At 50.1% G+C, this 16,432-nt stretch overlaps 1 protein-coding gene across 7 annotated transcripts in view; it reads left to right on the top strand.

The window, feature by feature from the left end:
- COL13A1 (collagen type XIII alpha 1 chain) overlaps window positions 1–16,432 on the top strand; it is a 52,820-nt gene that overhangs the window by 26,193 nt on the left and 10,195 nt on the right. For 4 of the 7 annotated variants that reach the window (XM_064716445.1, XM_064716444.1, XM_064716442.1 and 1 more), the window contains 16 exons: window positions 151–177; window positions 1,423–1,485; window positions 3,933–3,986; window positions 5,278–5,364; window positions 5,816–5,869; window positions 6,073–6,117; window positions 6,674–6,742; window positions 7,681–7,704; window positions 8,089–8,142; window positions 8,849–8,893; window positions 9,145–9,297; window positions 10,452–10,550; window positions 11,757–11,798; window positions 12,273–12,299; window positions 13,502–13,582; window positions 15,867–15,902. In XM_064716445.1, coding sequence (XP_064572515.1) covers window positions 151–177; window positions 1,423–1,485; window positions 3,933–3,986; window positions 5,278–5,364; window positions 5,816–5,869; window positions 6,073–6,117; window positions 6,674–6,742; window positions 7,681–7,704; window positions 8,089–8,142; window positions 8,849–8,893; window positions 9,145–9,297; window positions 10,452–10,550; window positions 11,757–11,798; window positions 12,273–12,299; window positions 13,502–13,582; window positions 15,867–15,902 — 960 coding nt within the window. The remainder of the gene's footprint in view (window positions 1–150; window positions 178–1,422; window positions 1,486–3,932; window positions 3,987–5,277; window positions 5,365–5,815; window positions 5,870–6,072; window positions 6,118–6,673; window positions 6,743–7,680; window positions 7,705–8,088; window positions 8,143–8,848; window positions 8,894–9,144; window positions 9,298–10,451; window positions 10,551–11,756; window positions 11,799–12,272; window positions 12,300–13,501; window positions 13,583–15,866; window positions 15,903–16,432) is intronic. The other 3 variants (XM_064716447.1, XM_064716446.1, XM_064716443.1) reach the window with 1 other exon arrangement.

Raw genomic sequence — 16,432 nt, 5'->3', positions numbered from 1 at the left:
ACAAAAATTGGCAACTGAAGCACTCTTGTGCCCTTACCAGCTCAAGGCCCCCATGGATGAATGTTCTTTTCCCCACTCTGGTAGCTCTAGGAGGATTCGTACTCTTTCCTCCTGGTTTGTGACTCTGTTTTCTTGTCTCTTTCTCTCCAGGGCGAGCCTGGGACTCCAGGAGAAAAGGTACTCTCAGGGGGTTTTGCTCTGAGCCTGCCCTTCGGGTTGGTTTGTGTGTTTTCCCCTCCCTGAGCAGCTGAGGGGGCTGAGGAATGTCTGTGTACATCCCAGTGCCCAAATCCAGGCCCTAATGGCACCTGCAGCAAATTGGGAGTAGGATACAGTGATACCCAGTGAGAGAGGGACCATGCTGCAAGTATTTCCATCCTCCTGCTCATGTCTGTGTGTAACTGTGGGACATGAAATAAATAACAGTGTGCACACACTGCTGTTCTCAAGGGAAAAAAGGGGGACTTTATTTTTTGACTTTAGCATTTATAGATTTCTAAAAGTGACGTGGATTGGAGGGTGACAGTGCCACCTCTCCAATGACACTGGACAAACCAACAGTCTAACAAGTATTTCTTCTTTTATAAAAGAATGCAAACAATGAGTTATTTACAGAAAGTGTGTGAGAAAGTTAATTACAAGGATGTAAACATCAGAAGGCTGAGAAAAACTTAAAAAAATCAGAGCAACATCTGTGTCCATGGGAACACCTTCCAGCTGCCTTCCTCCTTTTCTCTCTACTCCACAAGAGACACAGAGCACACTTTGCTTAGGAAGCAGGTTCCCTGTCCCCCTTGTGTGCCCCAGAGCCTTCCCATGTCCCTGCAGAGGGCTGTCCCCTCCTGTGTCAGTGTGGAGTGACCTGCTGTGAGTTCCCAGGGCAGCACGGGGCACTACTGCCCTGTCACTGTCACATTTGCTGAAAAATCCCTTCCCCAGGATTTCTTCTCCTGGGAAGCTGAGAAGCCTCAGAGAAAAGGAAAACAATAATTATCTGATTGCTTCTCCTGTGTTTTGCTGCTTTGGAATGTGGTTTGGACATTGTTTACCAACAGGTGGTGGTTTGATTGGTTTCATGTGAATTGTTTTGACTTGATGACCAATCACTGTCAGGCTGTGTCAGGAGGAAGAGAGAGTCACGAGTTTTTTTTCATCCTTTGTAGCCTTCTGTCTGTATCCCTTCTCTATTCTTTAGTATAGTTTTCTTTAATATAATATAGTAACATAAAATAATAAATCAGCCTTCTAGGAGCATGGAGTCACATTCACTCATCTCTCCCCTCCTTGGGGTTGCCTACAAATTGAGCACTGCCCCATTCCAGAGCAGCTGCCTCCTCCTGTTGTGTGGGGCTGGCTGGGTTATGTTACAGCGTGTGACAGCCGTGTAACACAACGTTCTGTGTCTCTTTTCTTCCCCCCAAGGGAGATTCTGGAGTGCCAGGCAGGATGGGCCCCCCAGGTGTGCCAGGGAAGAGGGGGCAGCGGGTAGGACACTGTGTTTGGGCTGGCTGTCCTGGCAGTGCTGTGCTCCTGCACTGGGGGGCTTGCAGGGGCTTGTGTGTGCTGTGCTGGCTCTGCCCCCCTGCTGAAGGGTGTGTCTGTGTGTTCCTGTGTGCCCTGACATCCCAGGGCAGCATGAGATGCCTGGGGTGCAGCCTTGTCCCGGGAACGATTGAGGGCAGAGCCACTTTCCTGACCCCAGAAATAACAGCCTAAACAGGGATCCAGTAACCTGACCTCCTTCCTCATAAATCCACTGAAACAGCCTAAACAGGGATCCAGTAACCTGACCTCCTTCCTCATAAATCCCCTGAAACAGCCTAAACAGGGATCCAGTAACCTGACCTCCTTCCCCAAGAGATCCACTGAAACAGCCTAAACAGGGATCCAGTAACCTGACCTCCTTCCTCAAGAGAGCCACTGAAACAGCCTAAACAGGGATCCAGTAACCTGACCTCCTTCCCCAAGAGATCCACTGAAACAGCCTAAACAGGGATCCAGTAACCTGACCTCCTTCCTCAAGAAATCCACTGAAACAGCCTAAACAGGGATCCAGTAACCTGACCTCCTTCCTCAAGAGAGCCACTGAAACAGCCTGGACAGGGATCCAGTAACCTGACCTTCCTCAAAAATCCCCTGAAACAGCCTGGACAGGGATCCAGTAACCTGACCTCCTTCCTCAAGAGATCCCCTGAAACATCCTAAACAGGGATCCAGTAACCTGACCTCCTTCCTCAAAAATCCACTGAAACAGCCTAAACAGGGATCCAGTAACCTGACCTCCTTCCCTATAAATCCCCTGAAACAGCCTAAACAGGGATCCAGTAACCTGACCTCCTTCCTCAAAAATCCACTGAAACAGCCTAAACAGGGATCCAGTAACCTGACCTCCTTCCCCAAGAAATCCCCTGAAACAGCCTAAACAGGGATCCAGAAACCTGACCTTCCTCAAAAATCCCCTGAAACAGCCTAAATAGGGATCCAGTAACCTGACCTCCTTCCTCATAAATCCACTGCTTTGCACCCTAGTTCTGGCAGCACAGGATGTTTTCAGGAGTTCTTATGGACACGTGTATTCAAAACAGACCTTGAATGAAAAGTGGGGTACCAAGGCAGAATCAGGGAGTCACAGAGCCCTGGGACAGGATTAAAAATTATATTTTTACAGAAAGCTTCAATGCCAAACCTTTTCTGTCGGTATGAGGTCTTGAAAATGTTTTCCCTCTTTCCAGGGAGAGGAGCATTAATTTAGCAATGTGCATGCTCTGGAGGGGAAAGAAGGCTGGATGAGGGGGGGCTTACAGGTGGCTGGAAGCCAAATTACCTTGGAGAAAGGGGTCACTGCACTCTAGAATTGCCTGACAAAAACACTGCTCCTGGTAGATTATTTTCCAGGGAGCCACCAGTGCATGTGTGTTCCTGGAGCATTGGTGCAAGTCCCCTGCATGTCGGATGAGTGCCCTTGAGCTCTGATGAGCAGCACAGCCTCTGCAGGCCTGTGGGGGCAGAGGGGGTTTGAGTTGCTGTGTAGAATCCGTACAAGTTTTGAGTCTTGGAGCTGTGGGATAGGGGCTAAGAACACACCTTTCCCTGGGGATGCATTGATACATCTCTTCAGGGTAACAGAAACCTCCAATCTCTCTCTGTCCTGGCAAAATGCAGGCTCCCAGCCAGGACAGTGTGCCTGGAAACCATGGGGTTAGCAGGGTGGAATGGTCTGAGGAGAACTTAACTTCAACGTACAGACCAGTAATTGAGCTCCAATATGGAAAATATGGCCCAGGTGTGAGCAAAGCCACTTCACCAAGGGAATGCTGGATGCTCTCCATTGCTCCCTGCCCCTGGTGAAATCCTCCCTGGTGCCTCACTCAGCTCAGCCTGCAGCTCTGCAGGCATCACCTTGCACCATCAGCTGCTGCCTTTGCCATTCTGCCCCCCCTGTCCTCACTGCTTCCATGGCCAGCGTGTGTCCCAGAGCTTGGCTGCCAGCTGGGGTGCTGCTCTGCTGGGGTTTGTCTGGGAGCATGGTGAGGCTGGGATCTGGAGCTGGGGAGCAGGAGCAGGGCATGGAGAAAGCCCTGAACTGTAGCTAAAAATCACCCTGAGCAACGGCTTCTGTGGGCATATGGATCAGGGAAAGCCTCTGCAGGAGAAGGGACAGGGAAAAGTGTTCAGCAGACCAGAGGGGTAAGGAAGATGCATGGGATCCCTTTCTCATTCACCTTCTTTTGAAAAGAAATGGCAGTGATGCGCAGAAATAGTCAGAAGGTTGGGCAAAAACCATGTAATGTCTTGAGCTGGTCCTGCTCAAGGTCTGTGCCCAAAATAAAATCCCTGGGGAAGGGAAAGAGGGTGTGAAACCAGGAGCAGATCACTTCTCCAGGATGGGGAGCCTGCAGAGTCAGCCCTGACCATGTCTGTTTTGCCAACAGGGTGAGAAGGGACGAGCTGGTGACCCTGGAATTCCTGGACTTCCTGGCCCAAAGGTTTGTCTCTTTCCTGAATATTAGGGGTTTTTGGTTGGTTGGTTGTGGTTTTTTTTGTTTTGTTTTTTTTGGTTCCTTTTTTTGGGGGGGGGTTTTGTATAGTTTTTGTTGATTTTTTTGTGGGTTTTGTTTGGTGTGTTTTGGGGGGGGGTTTGTTTGTTTGGTTTTTGGGTTTTTTGTGTGTTTTTGGGGTTTTTTGTTTCTTTTTGGTGGGCTTTTTGGGGGTTTTTTTGTGTTTTGGTTTTTTTTTGGTTTTTTGGGTTTTTTTGTGTGTGGTTTTTGAGATTTTTTGCTTGTTTGTTTTTGGTGAGTTTTTTGGGTTTTTTGGGTGGGTTTTTTTTGTTTGTTTTTTGGTTTTTTGGGGGGTTTTTTTTGGATGGGGCCACCCTCACCCCTTTTCCTCCCTCCCTCCTGTGCATTTCACACATTCTTAGCTGACTGTGGCAGCGTGTCCTGCACTGCTCAGCTGAATGTCAGGGTGTGAGGGAGGCTCACAAAAGATGCCTTTTTGCAGGAATGCAGTGAGGGGGAGGTTGTGGTCCTGGGAGCAGGACCACGGAATCGTGTTCCAGTAGTTCCCCTCTAAAACCATGACCCCAGATGTAAGGTGGCATTTCAGCCTCCCTCCTGCTCCAGGATCCATGGGTGATGAGGAGCTGGGCTTGTGGGGAGCTGCACTGCTGTGCCCAGAGAGACCCAGGGCAGCTCAGACAAAGCTCAGCCCTGAACTGGTTTTTCCCCTGTGCTCTGAGATTTCCAGGTGCAAATCACACCTTTCAAAGCTGACTTGCACAGGCTGCTTTTCCTTTGGGAAAGGGGGCAGTGCAGTGAATGCCAGTGGCCATTTCAGGAAGGGGTGAGGGTGTAATGGCAAAGCTTTGCTGTTGCTGCCTTGTTATCTGCTCTGTGCAAAGGACATGGTGTGCAGGGCTGGTGGCTACAGCTCCAGGGGGAGCATTCCAAAAGAACCATCATCAATCAGGTGGTTTAATCAGCTCAGCTTCATCAGCAGAGCAGTGTTCAGTGGGAGGCTGGGGGATAAGGGCTGTCCACAGGAGCCTGGTGCAGCCAAAGGGATGAGTGTGGCCCTGGCTGCTGGCAGAGCTCCACAAGGACCCTCAGCAGGACCTGCTGCCCTGGTTCCTGGCCAGCTGCTGCTCTCTGGGCTGTCAGGAGTCCAGCTGATGGATCTTGTCTTGGCTGTGTCTCTCTGAGCCAGTGTTTTAGCAAGTGAAATTACAGAGGTGCAGAATCTGAACTGAGAAGCATGGCTTGTTCTTTTTGCCAACAGGGAGAGAAGGGAATTGCTGAGAATGCCTTGGTGGGAGCTAAAGGAGAACCTGGCCCTCCAGGTCTGCCTGGACCCCCTGGACCAAAGGTGGGTGGTTTTTCCTTCCCAGAGTTGGCTTGTGAGGGACTGTGCCCAGCACAAGGTGTGTGGGAAGGAGCAAAGGTTGTGTTCATGTGTGCCCACCTGTGATCACCTGCTGGAGGGATACCAGGTTCCACAGAGTGTTCCAGTACTGCTGTTCTGTGTGCTGCAGGTGAGAGAGTTTGTGAACTGGTTTTGGAAGGAAAAATACCCTTCTTGTGCTCAAAAACCTCTGTGAGAAACCAGTGTGAACACTCCTCTGCACTGGGTGGAACAGAAGGGTGCCTGGTGGGCAGTGGTGGCAGGAGATTTGGGCTGTCTGAGGAGAAGGGAGCCCAGGAGGGGTCTTGGCTGGTGCAGCTCTGCAGCTCTCCCTCCTGGAAATGCAAAGCCAGCAGGGGAGTTGCACCCTCTGAGCACAACACAGACCCCTGCCTCTCCTTTCTCTCCCTGCCAGGGAGAAGCTGGTGACGTTGGTCAGCCTGGTGCTGCAGGATCACAGGGAGAAAAGGTGAGGAGTGCCTCTGCACAGCCCAGCTCTGGGCTCCCAGCTTCAGGAGCTGCTCATTTGTTCCTGTGTGTACCAAACTTAGCTGAGAAGGAGAATTTTAAGTCAAGCTGTCTAGCCCAGACTGTTCCAGAGAACCAGCAGAGTGTGATTTCTGCAGTTCAAGAAAGTGAAGCTTTGCTAAAACTGTGACTTTCCTGTTTCAGGGGGAACGTGGCTCACCAGGAGACCAGGGACCCATGGGCCCAAGGGTAGGTGTTCCTTCACTGACAGAGTTCTGGCCCTTCAGAGGGCTCTGAGGGCAGTGGGACCTCACTGACAGCCCAGACTGGGTCTTGCTGTCACTGAGAGTACTCACAGATGGGCAGTGGCTAAATTTGAGGTGGGCTCTTTCTGCACTCCACACCCTCAGCCTACATTAGAGGGAAACATTTTCCCAGGCCATCTCAGGGTGGCTCATCCATAGGAGGAGGTGTGTTTGGACATCCCAGTGTGGACTCAGGCCCTTGACTACCAGAAAAGGGCAGCAAGAGGGTGGATGCATGCACACATCTAACAGCTGGTCAGACAATCCAGTTCCTGGATTCTGGCCTCAACTTCAGCTCTTCCCAGACTGCCAGCTTTGATGGTGTGACATGGTGAGCTGAGCTGGCTGTAATTCTGTGGAATCTCCTGCACTGCAGGGGCTTTCTCTAATAAATGAAAAACTGGGCACTGGTGAGATGGGCCCCTCTGAGCCCCCTTTTTCTGAGGGAGCCACAGGGAAGGGCAGTGCCAGCCCCTGGCTGAAGACCTGGTGTTTTGCAGGGCCCCAAAGGAGAGCCTGGGAAGGATGAAATGATGGACTATGATGGGAACATCAGTGAAGCTCTGCAGGTGAGCAGCTCCCTCCTGTCCTGTGAGGTGTGTGCTGGATGCTTTGCTGTTTCCCAAGGGATGCAGACAGGGAACAGAGCAGATCTGCTTCCTGAGCAGCAGCAGCAGCAAAGGGAAGCTTTGGTTGTGCCCCTTGATCCCAGAGCTCACTGCCTGCAGTGTTTTGGTGAGTTCCTGTGCTCTGGCTGTGTTGTATTTGCAAGGACTCTCGTGGCAAGAAAGAATGATGAATCTGACTCCATGTTCTCAGAAGGCTAATTTATTATTTTATGATACTATATTATATTAAAAAATACTGTACTATGCTAAAGAATACAGAAAAGATACAAAGTGCTAAAAAGAATGAAAACCTGTGACTCTTTCCAGAGTCCCAGCACAGCTTGGCCCCAATTGGCCAAAGAGTGAAAACAACTCACACTGAAATCCAGTCAAACAATCACCTGTGAGTGAACAATCTCCAAACACATTCCACATGAGCACAACACAGGAGAAGCAAATGAGATAAAAATTGTTTTCTTTTTTCTCAAAGGCTTCTCAGCTTCCCAAGAGCAAAGGGGTTTTTCCAGAGGATGTGGATGCCACAGTGGCTGGGCTGGTGCAGTGACACTGGGGGACAGAGAGGTCACATCAATGCCCTGGGAGTGGTGAATAAAGTCACCAAAGCTTCCTCACAAGGAATGGGAGCATGGAGTGCCTGGGCTGGCCTGGGCTCCACTTGGAAAATGGAGAAATTGTAGAATTCTCTGTGGGACTTGAAGTGAGTTTTAGTTTGGGTTGCTTTTGGGGTTTTTTTTCCCCTCTTCTTAATTTTGTAAGCTTATTACTCATTTGGGCCGCTGTTACATTAGTAGAGAACAAGCCAGCTCCAGGAAAAAGCTTAAGTTTTCCAATGGCTGTTTTCTTTTTTAATTTTTTTTCACTTTTTTTTTTTTTTCTAGGAAATACGAACTTTGGCCTTGATGGTGAGTTCCTGTCCATGCTGTGGGGTTTTACACAAGCAGCCATATGTCCATCCTAAGCAGATGGCCTGACAATTTAAGTGCAGTTGGGAGCTGAAGCTGGGGCAGCTGACAGCTGAAAGAAGAGCTCCTCTTGCCTTCTGATCCTGGCACTTGGATTCTGATCAGGGCTTTCATCTCTCTGCTTTAGGAGGTCACACATGCTGCTCAGAGGGAGCAGGGAAGAGCAGCTCTCAGGGCTCCCCATTGCTCATCTCCCCAGCAAAATAGGATTTTAGGAATCCCTTGGAGTATTCCTCTGTGATTGCCCCTTAAACTTAGGGAGGGGTATTTGGTTTCAAACCACAAAAATACAAATATGGAAATGTTTTTTTTTTCTTTATCTAGGGACCCCCAGGACGTCCAGGTGTGGCTGGGCCTCCAGGGCCACCAGGACAGAAGGTATTGTCCCAGTTCAGCTCTTGGAAACCTCAGGGAAACACAGGAATGGCCCAGGCAGAATTCCCACCCCCAGCTCTTCCCAGTGCTCCAATATTTCCTGTCCAGCACTATCAGATTGTCCTGCTGTCCTCTGCCACTCCTCCTCACACACAGTAATATCCTGAAAATCTCTTTTCCCACAATGATAATGCCTAATCTGAAAGATGAAGGATCCTTTCTCCTTGCCCTCCCCTTCAGGAAGCAGCTTGTGGGAACCAAACTGTGGGATTGTGTTGGCTGGGGGCTGCATGACTGCACTGGGGCTGTGATCTGGCACTCAGGATCAATAAGATTGGGAAAAATAATCAGGCAGTCCCATAATGTAATGTTTCAACAGGGCTTTCCATGTTTTATTTTTTTGTGTGTTTTTGTTATTGTTTTGTTGTGTTTCTTGGGGTTTATTTTGGTTTGGTTTGGGGGTTTTTTTGGGGTTTTTTTGGTTTGGTTTTTTTTTTTTTTAATTCTATGACTGCAGAAAACCCCAGGGATTTCCATGTTTTATTTTTGGTGATTACGGGAAAAAAATTGGGTTTTTCATGCCTTTTTTCCCTGTGAGTAGTCCATGCAGGCTATTTCTGCAATGCCTGCCCTTTTTGATCCCAGTGCCCCACAGAAGGAGTCAGAATAGCTGCTTTCCAAGTGCCAAAGTAACAATTCTGTGTTTCAGGGTGAAATTGGCTTGCCAGGTCCTCCAGGCCACGATGGAGAAAAGGTGAGGCACAAAGCTCTTACCTGGGTCAGCTCTGGCACTGACACCACACTGTTGCTTTTCCCACGAGGAAAAAGAGGATTTTGCTTCACAGAAGGAGCATTAATGGTTTGTCAGTGTCCTAGCATTTGTCATGGCAGTGCTGCTTTGTCCTGTGTCCCAAGGGTGTAGCTGGGAGGGGAAGGATGAGCAGATAAAGGAGGCTCTGAGCCTTACTCTGTCTCTAAGTTGTTTGTTGTGTGAATTTCATTTAGGGCCCACGTGGCAAGCCTGGAGAAATGGGTCCCCCTGGGCCTCAGGGGCTGCCAGGGAAGGATGGAGCTCCTGGCATGAAGGGAGAGCCAGGCCCTGCTGGGGGCAGAGGAGAGAAGGGTGACAGGGGAGAGCCAGGAGAAGCAGGCCCACCGGTGAGTGAATCAGAGCCTCTCTGGGCCCTGCTGCCCACCCAGCTTGTGGGGCAGGGCCAAGGCTCCTGCAGGCTGGGCGCTGCTGGGGCAAGTGCCCCAGTGCAGCAGATGCTGCATTCCTGGCACGTGTGCTGGGCTGCCCTGCTCTCTGGGCACCGTGTGCCCTGCTCAGCTGGCTGCACTGAACTGCTGCTGGCAGTGAGCAGGGGGAGTGTGAGAGGAGGCACCAGCACACCCCTCTGGGAGGGCAGAGCCCTCAGAACCCAGCCACTCACTGGGGCACAGTGCCCAGCTCCAGTCTGTCCCAGCACCAGTCTGTCCAGGCTTCAGTCTGTCCCAGCACCAGTCTGTCCCAGCTCCAGTCTGTCCCAGCACCAGTCTGTCCCAGCTCCAGTCTGTCCCAGCTCCAGTCTGTCCAGGCTTCAGTCTGTCCCAGCACCAGTCTGTCCAGCTCCTGTCTGAACCATCTCCAGTCTGTCCCAGCACCATCTGTCCCAGCTCCTGTGTCCCAGCACCATCTGTCCCAGCTCCTGTCTGTCCCAGCACCAGCCTGTCCCAGCTCCTGTGTCCCCAGCTCCAGTCTGTCCCAGCACCAGTCTGTCCCAGCTCCAGTCTGTCCCAGCTCCAGCTCCAGTCTGTCCCAGGCCCTGTGTCCCCAGCTCCAGTCTGTCCCACGCCCTGTGTCCCCAGCTCCAGTCTGTCCCAGCACCAGTCTGTCCCAGCTCCAGTGTCCCAGCTCCAGTCTGTCCCAGCCCCTGTGTCCCAGCACTGCTCAGGGGGGTTTGTGCAATGCTTTCCTGCCTCTCCATGGCATTGCCAGGATGGAACTCCTGCTGCCCCAACAGCTGCCTGTGGGGAGTGGTTGCTGGCATGGACTCCAGCACTCTGCAGAACCCTGAGCAGAACCTGGAGGCAGGACAGCAGCACCCCATCCCCACCCTGGGCACTGGTACATCCACAGTGACAGCAGGATGTTCAGCCCCTCTGCTTTCAATGCTAGGGAAGTCCTGCATTTCCCTGGATACCCAGGGGATGCCCAAGGTTCTCAGGGTACTCTTGGGATGACCAGAGCCAGTCTTGGCTCTTATACTGATGTGTTATATGTCTGCCTGACTTAGCTGTGCAAAACTCCACAAATCTTTCTTGATCTGTAGGGTCTAGATGGCCCCACTGGAGAGAAGGGAGAACAAGGTGACCAAGGGATGCCAGGACCATCAGGATTGCCAGGGCCCATTGGACTTCCAGGACTGACAGTAAGAATGGGGAAGAGAAGGCTGCTCTTTCCTTGGTAAAGAGAAAATAGCACAGAGCAGCACACCAGGGCTCATTTCCTAAATGTGCCCTGGGAAGCTCAGAGCCCATCCCCTGTCAGGGGTCACAGGATGTCCCTCAGACTCCAGCAGTACCCAGGGAGTGTCAAACACAGGGTCTGTTCCCACTTCTCCTGGGAGAAGTGCTGTATATATATATTAATATATAAATATATGTGCTGAGCCTGCACAGGCAGCTCCAGTGGAGCTCCAGAGCACAGCCAGTGCTGTGGGCTCTGTGCAGGGAGAAAAGGGGGAGCACAGAGACAAAGGGAATCCAAGACAGCAAGGATGTGGCATTTTTGGGGTTCCTAGGACAGAGGAGGAATTGATGAATTTGACTCTGTGTTTTTAGAAGGTTAATTATTATTTATGTACTTATCCCTGCAGCAAGGAGTCCCACAGGCTATTGACACGTGTGGGGCCAGACTGCTTCTTTTATGTCCTTTGCTTTTTGTCCCTGTGTGGTATTTTTGGGGTCCCCCATCGTGGGGAGGAAAAATATATCTGACTTTATGTTTTTAGAAGGCTAATTTATTATTTTATTATCTATATTATATTAAAGAATGCTATACTAAACTATATTAAGGAATACAGAAAGGATACAGACAGAAGGCTAAAAAGATAATAATGAAAACTAGTTCTCTTCTCAGAGTCCTGACACAGCCTGACTGTGATTGTTTATCCAACACGTAAATTGTTTTAACTTGATGACCGATCTCCAGACCACATTCCAAAGCCGCAAAACTCAGGAGAAGCAAATGAGATCATTATTGTTTTCTTTTTTTCCCTGAGGCTTCTCAGCCTCCCAGGAGAAGAATCCTGGGCAAGGGGATTTTTCAGAAAACATGACACTGACAATCCTATGCCTCTTTGTAGGAATAATGGTAGAGTAGTGGAAGTAGACCTTTCTTTGGGAAAAGCCTCACTGCTTCCCTGCTCTTAAAGATTGGCCACTTTTGCATAACCCTCCCCTGAATGCTGCTGCTGCTTCCCAGCCACTCAGTCCTGGATTGCTGCTGCTTCCTAACACAGTCCTTGGGGGGAAGCCAGGTTCCCCAGGCTGGCAGGGGAGCTCTGCTGCACCCTGTCCCCCTCTGAGCAGCCCCACTTGCCCATTGATGTGACTGTTCTTGCTTTGCTTTCCAGGTATCTGGGCCCCCTGGCCCCCAGGGCCCTCCAGGACCTCCAGTAAGTTTGAGTCGTTCACCTGAGGAGCAAGGGAATGGGATTAGAGCAGGCAGTGGCTGGGGAGGGTTCTGTGTGGAGACAGCCAGAACCACTCCACTGAAATGGGAACATGCTTGGGATCACTTCCAAAGCCGCCCCCAGGGTAGGTCAGGGCTGGGAGGGCAAAGAAAGAAGGGTTTGTTAGCTGGAGATGAAAGGGAAGACAGCAGAGAGATGGGATGGATGGGATTAAAGGGATCAACTGCAGAAATTGTCTTGGCAGCACAGCTGGCCCCCAGCCAGGCTGTGCTTGGCAAGAGGCTCTGGGTGGAGATGAGCAGGACATGAAGTGCCCTTACACAAATAAAGAGGCTTTGGGCTGGGGGCTCCTGCCCCACAGAGCAAAACCTCTGCACTGCATGCTCCACTGGGGTTCCTGGAGTTAAAAAACGTCCTGAAACATTACTGACATCTTGTCTCTCCTCCCAAATCCAGGGTCTTCAGGGTGTCCCAGGACCCAAGGTAAGGACACAAGCTATTACACACTGTGGTTGTCCCAGCTGCTAGAATTCCCTTCAGTAACATCTTGGTAAGAGGATAAATCCTTCTGGATATTTTCTTGAAAGAAATGGATGAGCAGCTCTCATAGGATCCAGAAAAAATGGTCATTCCCTCCAGTTTTCACCCAGAGGAGTGGGAATTCACTGGTCTGTGGAATTGTGCCCATGAGAACACATTTGAAATCTTGTCTGGAGGGTGGAGGTCTATACAGTGGGGTGGGTACTTTGCCACACAGTCCTAAGGAACTCTAGCTAACAATTAGTCCTAAAATTACCCTGTGCATTCTGCTGTAAAGCACTTGAGAACTTCACCATCCTTGGTGGTGAGAATCTTTCTGATCTCCATCCACATGCTCAGCCTGCACCATTGGCTTGCTCACTGTAAAACTGTTTCCTACTCAAAAAACAGGGGAGTGCAAATGTTCAAGGAGAGCTGCATATTTCTGGTGACGTTCTGGGCAAAGATTGGAAAATGTGCAAAGTATCTTAATTTTAATTATTCTTAGTATTTGGCCACCAGCATTGTTTGGGCACTAAAAGGGATGGGTGTGTTTTAAAAAGCCTTGTGAACAGCAGTGAGGAGGAAAAAAGTTTTGGGTACATTTTGAATTTAAGTACAATGAGTATTATGTTTAATATTGCTTTATAGTTTATAATAGAGAATTTTAAATATACAGCTGGGAAAAAATGCTGAAATTGATTTTTTCTGAAATGTTGAAACTGATGCCTTAGAATTTACAAAAGTCTCTCCAAAAATTATTTTTGTGTGATTTTTCTTCAAGGCTTGTAGACACCTGTCATTCACTTCCAGTGGATCCACGTCTTAAAATGTACACCCACTGTATCAGATAACTTCTGGTTATTTATATTTATATATAAATATATATACAGCAACAACAGCAGGGAGAGAAGCACCAGAGTGAGCTCAGCTCTGCTGTGAACATCTTTATCTCAGGGCCTGAGTCTCCTCTCATTGCCTCTGAGTTAAAGCAGTGCTCACACAGGGGTAATTTGAATGACAGTGCTTTTCTTCAGATTAGGCTGGGATTGGGCTGAAGCATTGCTCTGCTGCCTCCTGTGTTCCCAGGGCTCCTGAGGGGAGGAATGTTTGTTATATAAAAGAGCTGTTCTGGGGGTTTATTTTCTGCTCCATCCTTCCTTTAGGGGGAAGCAGGGATTGATGGAGTGAAAGGAGAGAAGGGTGCCCAGGGTGAAAAAGGAGACCGAGGGCCGCTGGGATTACCCGTGAGTATCCAGGAAGCAAGCAGCTCTTTGGGAGCCAAACCAAAGGCAGCTGTAAAAGGATCCCTCAATAGCACAGGCACGTGGGGATTTGCTGTGTGCAGTCAGAGAAAGAGATGGTCTATAAATAACTGTGCCTTTGCTTTTTAAACCCAAAGTCTCAGTTTCTGTGCTGAGCCTTCACCTTCTAGATGTGCTGAACAGATGAGTGATCACTTTATTTCCTCCTGCTTCTGCAGGACTGGGAGAATCCAGCAGCAGCCTTCCTGGAGGTTCTGTGCACTTCAGGGCAAGATGAGAAACATAAATCAGAGATGTGGAAAGAGAAAAACCTTCCCCAGCCATTTGTGTCCTGGACTAGGCTTTGTACAAAGCGTGGTGGTTCTCAGTGCAACCAGCTTGTTTGATAGCTGGAACATTCCTGTCCCTTCTGCCATGGGATCAGTGCTCCCCCTGGGCTAGCTTGTCCTGCTGTGTGTGAGCTCAGCTCCCTTACCCTGGTGTTAGAGCACTGCTTGGCTTAGCAAGAGACTTTGGGGCACAGTGTATTGTAGACAAGTTGCAGGAGCTGTAGATACAAACCTGATGGTGACTTGGTGGTGATTTAGTCCTACCCAGTTGTTCCACCAGCCCCCAGGTTTTTCTCTCATCATAAAAAGCACTGGTGGCACTGTAGACCTTCCCCAAATGTACAAACACTGCAGAGTGCATCTCATGTGCTTGTTGTCCTGTGTTCAACCACCCAGACCCCTTGTCCCTGACTTTGGCTGAGATGTGTGTCTTTGTTTGTGAAATGTTTTCCTCCTTTAGTTGTGCAGAGCAGTGGTTCCCTTCTGGAGCTTGGATGAATCCCCTGTGACCCCAGGCTCTCAGACAAGCCCAGCCTGAGCACATTCCCTGGGGCTCCAGGCAGAGCAGTGGGAGGAAGGGAGGGATGCTTTTGGAAGGCTCACAGGCCAGGGATTGTGCCTCAGTGAAGCAGTGAGAAGGCAGAACCCAGTCCCCTGAGACATGGCAGTGGAAGTTTTCTGTGCAAATGGATTTTTTCCCTCAGGCCTGTGGGGTATCCAGACAGGAGAAGGAGGTCCTTGTGACAGCCCAAGCAGAATCAGCCCAGCAGTTACCCCAACATCTCATCCTTGGGGCAGGGAATGCCCTAGCTGCTTCTCCTGCAGCAGTGAGCCCCATGGGGGACCTTGGCTTTTCCCATCCCTCTCCCTGAGCTGTGGAGGTGGGAATGCTGGCTCAGAAGGGTCCTGTTAGGAGTGTTTTGTTGGGATCAGCAATATTGGCTGGCCAACCAGGCAGCACAGCTCCCAAGATCAAATACTGTGGAACTTGAATCCTTCGTCAGAGGCACTGAGCTCTCTCCATAAGGCTTTCCATGCCTGATCCAGTGTATCTTCAGCCTGTCAAACCAAATGCAGTGCCAAGCAGGTTCTGAAATATTTCAGGCTGTAAAATCCTGAAGCTGGATCTGCTGCCTTTTTCTCTGACTTGGGGCTTGACATCACGCTGGAATTCCATCCTGATTATCTGCAGTAGCCTTGGCTGACAGGGCGAGGAGCTTGTAATGCTCAAGTGGAGGAAAACTCAGGGTTTGGTGCTTATATCCTACCACAGTTTCCCTCCAAGCCACTGGGCTTGATGGGCCTTGGCAGAACCACAGTCAGGCCTTGTGATGGATGAGGAGATTCAGAGCAGGAGCTGAGCAGACAGCAAGGGGCCACTTGATCTCAGGCTGGTGTAACTCTGCACTGGTGACACAGGGAGATGAGCCACCTGTTTCATAAGCCCCCAAACAACTGCATGTGCAGTGGAGCAAGCCTGCAGCTGACCCAGTGGGCACCACAAGCCCCGGGGTTCTTGGTAGCAGCTTGAACAGCTGATGGTTCTGCAGTGCCTGTAAATGCCTTGGTGAGCAGAGGCCTCTGAGCCTTGTGTCTCACCTGTGTTGCCCAGCCTGCCACAAAGGCAATGCAGATTCCAGCTCCACTGTCACATTTTCTTTTCACCACCTGTCATAGAACAGCTGCTTCCCCAGGAGTTTTCCTGGTGGCATTGAGTGAGGGAAATTTAAGAGGATCTGAAAGTTGCAGGTCGACATTATATGTATTCAGTGTTTCTATGTTTTTGTTGGTTTGCTTGTAAGTGCCATCACTTGTCCTTAATTTTTGTTAATTGCAAGCATATGTTTGTCTCAAGTCACTGCTTGACTCACCTCTTGTTTCCCCTCACCCTCCCCTCTCCTGTGCCTGGTTTCTGTGACCCCTCCCTGCCTGTTCAGGGTGCTTCAGGTTTAGACGGCAGGCCTGGACCAGCGGTGAGTTCCACTTCTCTGTTACCCCATGTTTGTCCTCCCCACCGTCGTCACTCGTGTTGTGTCTTCCACCCAAGTCTTGTTTATACCAGCAATAATCTTATTTTTACCAAAGCAGGCCTGGGAGGGAGTTAAACTTTAAATGAGGAGTGATATCACACACTTGTTGTCTTTGATGCTACCAGTGTGGATGCTGGGATCACAGCCTGCTTGTTCCACTCTGTCTCAGGAACAAGAGGAATGAAACCTCTGCATGATTTCATGATGCTCCAGCCTGTCATTCTCCAGGAGATGGGAGAGGGGCTCATCATCAGCAACTGTAGTCACAGCACAAGGGGGAATGGCTTCAAAATGCAAGATTCAGTGGGTTTAGGTTGGATACAAGGAAAAAGTTCTTTACTGTGAGGCCCTGGCACAGGTTGTCCAGAGAAGCTGTGGCTGCCTCTCCCCTGGAAGTGTTCAGGGGCAGGTTTGACAAGCAGCCTGGTTTGGAGCAGCCTGGTCTGGTGAAGGATGTCCCTGTTCATGCAAGG

This window comes from Zonotrichia leucophrys, chromosome 6 (assembly GCF_028769735.1).
Source record: "Zonotrichia leucophrys gambelii isolate GWCS_2022_RI chromosome 6, RI_Zleu_2.0, whole genome shotgun sequence".
Lineage (NCBI taxonomy): Eukaryota > Metazoa > Chordata > Aves > Passeriformes > Passerellidae > Zonotrichia > Zonotrichia leucophrys.
Note: the sequence above shows the minus strand (reverse complement) of the source record. Positions and strands in the feature narration are given on the sequence as shown.